Genomic DNA, 10,346 nt, shown 5'->3' with positions numbered 1-10,346 from the left:
ACACGGCATTTGTTCTCCCAAGAGCTGTGATGTTGTATTGTATTGTGTTATGTTGAGCTGTTGTGGTTGCCCTCTCTGTGTTGAGAGTTGAGTATTGCTAGATTAGCATGGATGATGCTGCTGCTTTGTGCAGTGCTGTTAGTGTAGCCTGTTTGCTGTTGTGTTTTACCAACACCTGTTGTCTACCCCACTGTGTCTGTCGACAATTGCCCACAAAGACAGCCTTATATGGCTCTGATATGAACTATCATGTTAGTGACGATGAAACAGTGAAGTGGGCAGATTCATTTACTCAAGATTTTACGATTAAAACGGTGTCACATAAAATCCCGCCTACAGTATGAAACACTAAAACTACAAAAGGAGTTCAATCCGTTCACTCTCTCAGACCGCACCGAATGTTGAACTACTCTGGTTGTTGGATTAGCTGTGTCATACGGGTGGTGTCAATGAAATTGATTTGCGTGTTCTGTAAGTAACCTTACCTCTATCAAGTAGGCTAAAGTAATAGTTATATAAGCCAACAGTAAGTGTGCTGTTTACAAAAAGTGTTTTGCGTTATTTCATGTGTAGTGCATCGCCCCAATCGTCCTATGTAGGCTTTTTTACTCATGTTCCACAATCTTGCAATGTTGAGATTTGGGAGGATTATGGGAAAAAAGAGTCGCCTTAATCCATCATGTGATCATGTTTTATCATGTTATGCGAGCATGTTTTAAACCTAGTTGAATTGTTGTTTTTTATAGTTTTATTTTTGTCTAAATGTATTATTAATACGGACTGATGGAATATGGCAAATTCGTCCACTCGTGCTCTGATATCGCAGTTTGGAGGATTTGGATGATTCACTTGATGTATTTTGTCAATGTTTGTCTGTCTTCATCTGTCTAAATCCCCTCGAGGTAGAGCGAGACGCGAGTGTAAATGCAGCAGTGTCATTGCAAAACAATGGAGCAGGATATCCTACTTGTCAAATCCTTTCACTGATTTGTGAAACCGCTCAAAGTTTTCCCACTTCTTAGTTCTATTTGAGGCTCACAACAGCGAAGGAAATGTATTGACTACCAAAGCAATTTTAAAACAGTGCCTTAGTCTATTAGCGGTGTCAAATAGTAGGATGTAGATGATGCTGTATATTGAGCATTTACATTTTAGTAATTTAGCAGATGCTCTTATCCAGAGAAATGTACAGTAGTGATGTAGGGTGTTTGTGGACAGATGTTATACACTCCTGTAATATAACATATTTGAAATGTCAGTCTCTTTCTGATTCTACAATCCATGCTGTGTCAAGTTAAAACAGAGTTCCCTTTCTTTCAGTGGTGTATCGGCTGGCTAGCTGTGTCAGCGCCCAGACCGTTGGCTGTAACACTGTACATGCCAACGGTACTACGACCTATCAACTCTCAGAGCCCCTGCCAGGATCGCCATCAACCTGTGTAAGGCAGTGGTTGGATGCAAATGTGAGTGACCATGTGATTGCTTATTTGGAGGCTACATCTGTATAGCTGAGATCAACATTGTCTGAATGACACTCCAGCACATGCTGTGCAGTACTACTTTCATGTTGGACCTGGTGATGAGGCAACTGGTAGATGTGTCACTATTCTTTCACAGCAGTGGTCACCAGACCACTGTCCTGGAGAACTACAGGATATGTAGACTTAAGTTCCAGCCCAGCACTTACACACCTGATACAACTAATCAAGGTCTTGATGATTAGTCGAATCAGGTGCATTTCTGTAGCTATCCTGTACCAGGGTCTGTGACCAGTGAGTTATGTTAAGCTGTGGCAACAATTTTCTGTTTTTTAATTTTATTTAGGGCACTGTTCTCACCTATGACGAAGAGATTGACAAAGATCGTGTTGTGGTTCAGACCAGTCAATCTATTATCACCATAGGCTGCATGGACAGACTGAAGTACTTAGAGGAATGCACACATAATAAAACGGTGCGTAGAATATGTTTACCCTCCACTACAACCCTTCTGTTACTGTATGGTTACTGTTTGTGTTGGGACAACATGAAAATAAAGATCACGATTATGGATTGCATTTGCATACACATGCTGTAGCTGTCACTAGGTCTTAAAGTGCTTTATAAAGGCAAGCTCACATCATGCAACACCTGTGTAGTTGGGTAATGCACAGTTGCCATTTTTTGCCAGAATACTCACCACGAATTCACACTGGCTATCAGTGTCATGAGCACATATAACATAGCAGCTGGATATTCTTTCTTCATGACAATTTTATGGGAGAGGCAGAGTGCAGACATGACCAGACATGTTCAGGATGTTTAGAGCAGACTGATCCTTTCCTCTCTCTGCCTTCTGTTAACCTTCTTTCTCCATCTCTTATAGAATTCAAATCGGGAAGTAGAGTGCCTTAGTGAGTGATTTCATGTTTCATCGTCAAATCACTAGTACCGAGGTAGTGAGTTAGGTGGTGTTCCTGCCCGATTACATTGCTGATGCATGTCAGATCTTACAACGCCTCCATATGTTAAATACCTATCAGCTAACCACATTATATGATATAGCCATCTAATGCCAAACAGCACAGTCAATGATGTGTCACAACCATTGGTTGATGCAATGCCTGCGCATCTCGCTGGAAAGGAACTCAACCGAGGGTCTTGTTCTCCTGCTCAGACGTTGCATGCATCAAACAATGGTTCCGTGCCAAGTCATTGACTGTGCAGACGGGCACCAGATTGCCAAACCTATGTGATGTGGTTAACTGATACATAAAGTACATATCCAGGTTGTAAGATCAGGGAGGCGCATTCGAAAAGTATTCAGACCCCTTGACTTTTTCCACATTTTACGTTACAGCCTTATTCTAGAATGTTTTTCCTTATCGATCTACACAAAATACCCCATAATGACAAAGCGAAAACAGGTTTTTAGAAATGTGTGCAAATGTATAAAATATTTTTAAAACATACCTTATTTACATAAGTATTCAGACCCTTTGCTATGAGACTTTTCTACAACTTGATTGGAGTCCACCTGTGGTAAATTCAATGGATTGGACATGATTTGGAAAGGCACACACCTGTCTATATAAGGTTGTTGTCCATAGAGCTCTGAGACAGGATTGTGTCAAGGCACAGATCTGTGGAAGGGTACCAAAAAATGTCTGCAACTTTGAAGGTCCCCAAGAACACAGTGGCCTCCATCATTCTTAAATTGAAAAAGTTTGGAACCAAGTTTGGACACTTCCTAGAGCTGGCCACCCAGCCAAACTGCGCAATCGGGGGAGAAGGTGACCAAGAAACCTGATGGTCACTCTGACAAGAGCTCCAGAAGAACAACCATCTCTGCAGCACTCCACCGATCAGGTCTTTATGGTAGTGGCCAGACGGAAGCCACTCCTCAGTAAAAGGCACATGACAACCCACTTGAAATTTGCCAAAAGGCACCTAAAGGACTCTGACCATGAGAAACCAAGATTCTCTGGTCTGATGAAACCAAGATTAAGCTCCTTAGCCAGAATGCCAAGCGTCACGTCTGGAGGAAACCTGGCACCATCCCAACGGTGAAGCATGGTGGTGGTTGCATGCTGGGGGGATGTTTTTTAGTGGCAGGGAGACTAGTCAGGATTGAGGGAAAGATGTGTGGCACATGAAAATAGCTGTGCAACAATGCTCTCATCCAACCTGAGAGCTTGAGGGGATCTGCAGAGAAGAATGGGAGAAACTCCCCAAATACAGGTGTGCCAAGCTTGTAGCGTCATACCCAAGAAGACTCGAGGCTGTAATCTCTGCCAAAGGTCCTTCAACAAAGTACTGAGTAAAGGGTCTGAATACTTATGTAAATGTGATATTTCTGTTTTTTTTATATATACATTTGCAAAAATGTCTAAACTTATTTTTGCTTTGTCATTATGGGTTGTTGTGTGTAGATTGAGGGGGGAAAACAATTTAATCAATTTTAGAATAAGGCTGTAACGTTACAAAATGTGGAAAAAGTAAAGGGGTCTGAATACTTTCTGAATGCACTGTTTGTCTTTTTAAGAATGATTCACTGAAACCATGGTGTACATTTCAAGATAGTTACTAATGTTCTTACTGTGTTCTATGTAATTACACCAATAACCTGAAACTACATGCTTGCTTTTTTCACCAACTTGAACAGTGTGTCTTTTGAACTTGTCTAGATAACTGTAGCGTGAAGCCATTTGACCAGGAATCCATTGAACCAGGTGATGACTCACAGTAGCTTGAGAGATCTTGGTATTGTTGCTATGGCTCCAGTAATCTTCCACTTTACTACTGTATACTATAACTGTCTGAATACATTCCTTTGTTTTCTAATGTCTGCTTGATTCAGAGGGTTTATTGATTCGCTTGGCAACAGTAATAGCAGGCATATTTAAGTGATAATGCCAGAGAAGCCGGTGTTTGGAGGATATATTGGCACGGGTGTTAGGCCCGAGACAAAGTCCTAATTACATACTATTTCATCATATAGTCCCGACACAAATCTAGGGTTTCTACCCAAGCCGAGTGGTCCTTTGGTCTATCGGTTCGGTTGCCAGAGACGCAACCCAGTCGTTCAGTCTTTTTGTTCTGTATCTATGGACATGACCCAGTCGTTCGTTCTAAATGTTCCATTCCCATACTGGCTGGCAACGTTCTTATCCCTTGCTTGCTAGCTAGCCAACTACGGTACGGCTAACTTAGTCACGTCAAAAGGTGCAGCCTGAATAACAGCAAAGTAGCTGCCTTTTCATTTGTTTAAGCTGTTTACTAGTGACATTTTATTTGGATACATCCATAACAATGAGCTAATGCGGCACGATTACGCCTGGCATAGAAAATGTGATCACTCCTCAGGCCACTGTTGTTCAGAGGAGCTAGCCAACAACACAGCTAATACAATCACTTCAAACTGAAGCTGGAAAGACTGCAAACTAGCTGCACTTCGTTTCATTTAACCTTTTTTTAATTAACATTTCTGGATACAGTATATCCGTAAAAATTATTTCAGCTGATTCAAGATTTCGACTGGCTGAGAAACACTGCTTGTCTGTCTGTCTCGTCCCAAAACGTTCATTACTATGGGACAGCTGGAGTCGAATTTGAATATTGAAACAATTTTGCAAATGTCGGAGAGACCAACAGCAAGGTTTATACAAATCTCCACTGTTGAAAACTAAATGTTACTCTAAAAGAAATGTGAGAAAATGTCTAGATGCACTTTATAGTGAAGATCAAGTTTATAAATTGCCTGGCTGGGCTGATGAGACAGTGGATTGCGCAGTCAGATGAAACAGAGTAAATAGGTATTTTAACGTCATAGATTTAGCCGGTGGTAATTTGTGGAATAGACACCGGCTGGAATGCGGTTTAACCAATCAGCATTCAGGATTAGACCCACCCGTTGTATAAACTTTGATAGGCCTGGACTGAGTGGCTCTTTTACAATGGCAGCACTTAGTTAACTACCAGTGCTGTATAAACTAAATGATACTGTAGTAACGCTGTAATTATAAATAAACCAGTTTAACACCTTCCATACAATAACATTATAAGATTGGAAATTCCAAAAGATACTGGTAAAAAGAACAATGCATAAGATTAGAGAAATAAAATGTGGCTGTGTGTTTGATGCTGATCTGTCCTCCTTCCTCTCCTCTTCTTCAACAGAGCACAATATATGTTTTGGTGATTGGTGTGTATCAGGGATAACATTTGGCCTTGCCTTTGGGATATCAGCTGCTGTCATCATCATCATCCTGGTTCTCCTTATTTGCAAGATCCACATTCACCGGTAAGCATCCTCATTAGAGGGGATGTACTGGAACTGTGAAACTCGGGGTTGGAGTGTTCATTCAGGAGATGGTGAAAGACTGAAGACGTTAATTAAGAAGATTGGATGATGTATTCAAAGTTTTTATGTTCTATCGTTGTGTTGAGAAGACGAGTTTTATATACAGTATGTGTATATCTTCAATAACTCAGTATGTTGTATTATGTATCTGAGTGGAGTATTTCTGTCTTTTCTAGAGTGCGTGTTTGTTGGACGTTGGGTGAAGGGGAGCACGAAGAACCCTCTCCTGACACAGAGAAGCCCCAGAGCCACCCTGCTCCCAAAGTCAGCTACTCCGCTGTGAAGCAGAGAGAGAGAGTGTGACTGACCATTGCAAATGAGAAGGTTCTCACCCAGCAAACCTGGTCACTTAAAGGGATAGTTTGGGAGTCAGATGAACTTGTGAATACCATTTTATCTTTCTACGTCCAGTATGAAGGAAGTCCTAGGTAGTTTTGCGAGCCAAATCTAACTAGTGTTAGCACAATGACTAGAAGTCTATGGGAACAGCATGCTAGCTGTTCCCATAGACTTCCATTCACAGAAGAATAATAAGAAGTGTTACACTGGCTGTAGGGTAAGGTGTGCATAGCTCTGCTATTGCTGGGATGGGTGTCTGTTTCATATATTATTTTCTCTCTACTTGTAGAGTTGTTATTTAAGCAATAAGGCCAGGGGGTGTGGTATATGGCAAATATACCAAGGTTAAGGGATTTTCTTATGCACGATGCAATGCAGAGTACCTGGTGACAGCCCTTAGCCATGGTATATTGGCCATATACCACAAACCCCAGAGGTTCCTTATTGCTATTATAAACTAGTTAGAGCAGTAAAAATACATGTTTTGTCATACCAATGGTATACTGTCTGATATACCACGGCTGTCAGCATTCAAGGCTTGAACCCCCCCAGTTTCTAATATTAGATATGATTTAAATATTACAATAATATATTTCTATATGACACATTCCATTGATATGTGATTGAATATACTGAATAATAGCTCAATTATTACTGAAATGAAATGCTGTTCCATATAATAATATTCTGAATTATAAAATGGTGTGATATATGGTTATAGAGCCTATCACTTATATATATTTTATTATGAATTATATTATATATATATATATGTGTGTGTAACTGTGGAGGGAAGTAGCCCTCTAAATGAACCCATACACTAAAGAGAATAAGCTAACCCACTGTGGAAGCTGGGAAACTCTTATTACAGCTACACCAGGGAGTGTACAGTGAGGGGTTATGCCCAGTTACACTGCAGCATCTTCTCCCTGTCTTGTCCTTACCCCCACACACACACACACACCAGTCTATTATGAATTGAATGTTTTTAGGTATTTTTAAATCATTTTAATGTGCTTGGAATATGAGGTGGCTGTCGTCTTACATTATGAGAACGTGTTGATCTCTTGCTGTGGAAGCTAATGAGTGTCTTGGCTCAGAAGCTCTCACACACACACACACACACACACACACACACACACACACACACACACACACACACACACACACACACACACACACACACACACACAGAGAGAGAGAAATTCACATTTCATAGTCCACTCCCTTGCACATTGAGTAGTATACACAGACACCGTTCCCTTTCACAACATTCCTTAGGGCTTTTCCTCTGGGTCACTCATCGTACTTGGTAGTGTAATTCTACAACAGACATAACTTCTCTCCTGGTGTAATGCTACATACAACAGATATAACTTATCTCGTGCCAACCCCTCTGGCACTCTGGCATGCCCTTTCAAATTCTCCAACTCCTATCCATTGGCATTACCCCGTTTGCTAGCCCCTGACCCTTAAGGTTTGTAGAGGATTTTATAAGTTTAAGCAATCTGGGCAAAATGTGACCTAGCTTGTCAGGTGCCATGTTACCATATTCACTTAATGGAAATGCTTATTATGAAGAGAATATACTAGTCGTTCAATGTATTTTATATAAATATATCTTAAAATACACTATATTAAGTATGATCAATTGTAGCAGTATCTAGGTATATACAGTTGAAGTTGGAAGTTTACATACACCTTAGCCAAATACATTTAAACTCAGTTTTTCCACAATTCCTGACATTTAATCCGAGTAAAAATTCCCTGTTTTAGGTAAGTTAGGATGACCACTTTATTTTAAGGATGTGAAATGTCATAATAATAATAGAGAGAATGATTTATTTCAGCTTTTATTTCTTTCATCACATTCCCAGTGTGTCAGAAGTTTACATACACTCAATTAGTATTTGGTAGCATTGCCTTTAAATTGTTTAACTTGGGTCAAACGGTTCGGGTAGCCTTCCACAAGCTTCCCACAATAAGTTGGGTGAATTTTTGCCCATTCCTCCTGACAGAGATGGTGTAACTGAGTCAGGTTTGTAGGCCTCCTTGCTCGCACACGCTTTTTCAGTTCTGCCCATAAATGTTCTATAGGATTGAGGTCAGGGCTTTGTGATGGCCACTCCAATACCTTGACTTTGTTGTCCTTAAGCCATTTTTCCACAACTTTGGAAGTATCCTTGGGGTCATTGTCCATTTGGAAGACCCATTTGCGACCAAGTTTTAACTTCCTGACTGATGTCTTGAGATGTTGCTTCAATATATCCACATAATTTTCCTGCTTCATGATGCCATCTATTTTGTGAAGTGCACCAGTCCCTCTTGCAGCAAAGCACCCCCACAACATAATGTTGCCACCCCCGTGCTTCACGGTTGGGATGGTGTTCTTCGGCTTGCAAGCCTCCCCCTTTCTCCTCCAAACATAATTATGGTCATTATGGCCAAACAGTTCTATTTTTGTTTCATCAGACCAGAGGACATTTCTCCAAAAAGTATGATCTTTGTCCCCATGTGCAGTTGCAAACCGTAGTCTGGATAGTTTATGGCGGTTTTGGAGCAGTGGCTTCTTCCTTGCTGAGCGGCCTTTCAGGTTATGTCGATATAGGACTCGTTTTACTGTGGATATAGATACTTTTGTATTTGTTTCCTCCAGCATCTTCACAAGGTCCTTTGCTGTTGTTCTTGCATTGATTTGCACTTTTCACACCAAAGTACGTTCATCTCTAGGAGACGGAACGCGTCTCCTTCCTGAGTGGTATGACGGCTGCGTGGTCCCATGGTGTTTATGGATGAACCAGACTTGTGGAGGTCTACAATTTTTTTTGAGGTCTTGGCTGATTTCTTTTGATTTTCCCATGATGTCAAGCAAAGGGGCACTGAGTTTGAAGGTAGGCCTTGAAATACATCCACAGGTACACCTCCAATTGACTCAAATGATGTCAATTAGCCTATCAGAAGCTTCTAAAGCCATGACATCATTTTCTGGAATTTTCCAAGCTGTTTAAAGGCACAGTCAACATAGTGTATGTAAACTTCTGACCCAATGGAATTGTGATACAGTGAAATAGTCTGTCTGTAAACCATTGTTGGAAAAATTATGTGTGTCATGCATAAAGTACATGTCCTAACTGACTTGCCAAAACTATAGTTTGTTAATTTAACAAGAAATTTGTGGAGTGGTTGAGAAATGAGTTTTAATGACTCCAACCTAAGTGTATGTAAACTTCCGAGTTCAACTGTATGAAATATTGCAGTATATAATATTACTATATTCATTGAATAACACATTTATAAATGTAAGAAGATATCATAGGGAATAAGGTTTTGAAGTGTCTGTCCTGTATCTAGGAGATATAAGAAAGTTCACTATGTTGTTTTTTTACACATATTTAACACTTTTGGGGGGGCACAACTACTTCCATACTTCATTTAGTTTGTATGGATTTACATTCAGACAATCCCATGACGCATGTGGGGGACGCTACAGACGATTTCGTTAGAAGACTGATTTTTGGGATGTCTCATGGTCTGACAAACAATGCTGTAGCTCGGCCACGTTCCACCGCAGATGCACAGATACAGTATCTCTGGATTAAACTGGCGGATTTGGTGGGGATTTTTAAAATTATGTTACTTAGATTGACGCACCAATGTGTCAATAGACTTTAGGGTGTTTGAATTCAATAGTTTAATTTTCTTCCTTTATTGTTAAATGTGTTTCATTAATAATCATATGTGATATATCAAGATCTCTTTGCTTTATATCCCGGTTCAACAGCTTGTATTAAACCATTAACTCATGTTTCTGTGTTTTGTTTCTTGGCCTTTGTTCTTCCCTCAGTAGTGCATAATTTCCCACTCTTTCCATTGTTTCACATTTGTTAAAAGACAAAGCTTGTTCGTCAGGCCAAGTTGGGGGCATCTTGGCATAATGTTGAGTAATGAGCACTGTCCCTGTATCTGGGTCAGGGGAATACTGGAAAATAAACATCCAGTCAGCACGAAGACATACTACTTCCTGTGGTGGGGATTTCATCACTTCTTCTGGCTCATGTATCACAGCTGAGTAATGTTTATCCTGAAACACGGACTACAAGCTACTCTTATTTATTTCAGCCCTGCCATCCAGATGCTTATCGTCTGCATTTGACTTGACTTCCTAA

The 10,346-nt window shown here is 40.4% G+C and overlaps 1 protein-coding gene across 1 annotated transcript; it reads left to right on the top strand.

Moving 5' to 3' along the window:
• The first annotated feature begins 355 nt into the window (after nt 1–355).
• On the top strand, nt 356–9,985 carry LOC129857077 (uncharacterized). The gene is made up of 7 exons (XM_055924995.1): nt 356–471; nt 1,321–1,463; nt 1,825–1,953; nt 2,365–2,392; nt 4,166–4,210; nt 5,658–5,781; nt 6,018–9,985. The coding sequence occupies exons 1-7, from the start codon at nt 399–401 to the stop codon at nt 6,142–6,144; spliced, it is 669 nt and encodes a 222-aa protein (XP_055780970.1). The 5' UTR covers nt 356–398; the 3' UTR covers nt 6,145–9,985.
• Nucleotides 9,986–10,346: the final 361 nt, after the last annotated feature.

Source organism: Salvelinus fontinalis, chromosome 6 (genome assembly GCF_029448725.1).
Source record: "Salvelinus fontinalis isolate EN_2023a chromosome 6, ASM2944872v1, whole genome shotgun sequence".
Taxonomy (NCBI): domain Eukaryota; kingdom Metazoa; phylum Chordata; class Actinopteri; order Salmoniformes; family Salmonidae; genus Salvelinus; species Salvelinus fontinalis.
Note: the sequence above shows the minus strand (reverse complement) of the source record. Positions and strands in the feature narration are given on the sequence as shown.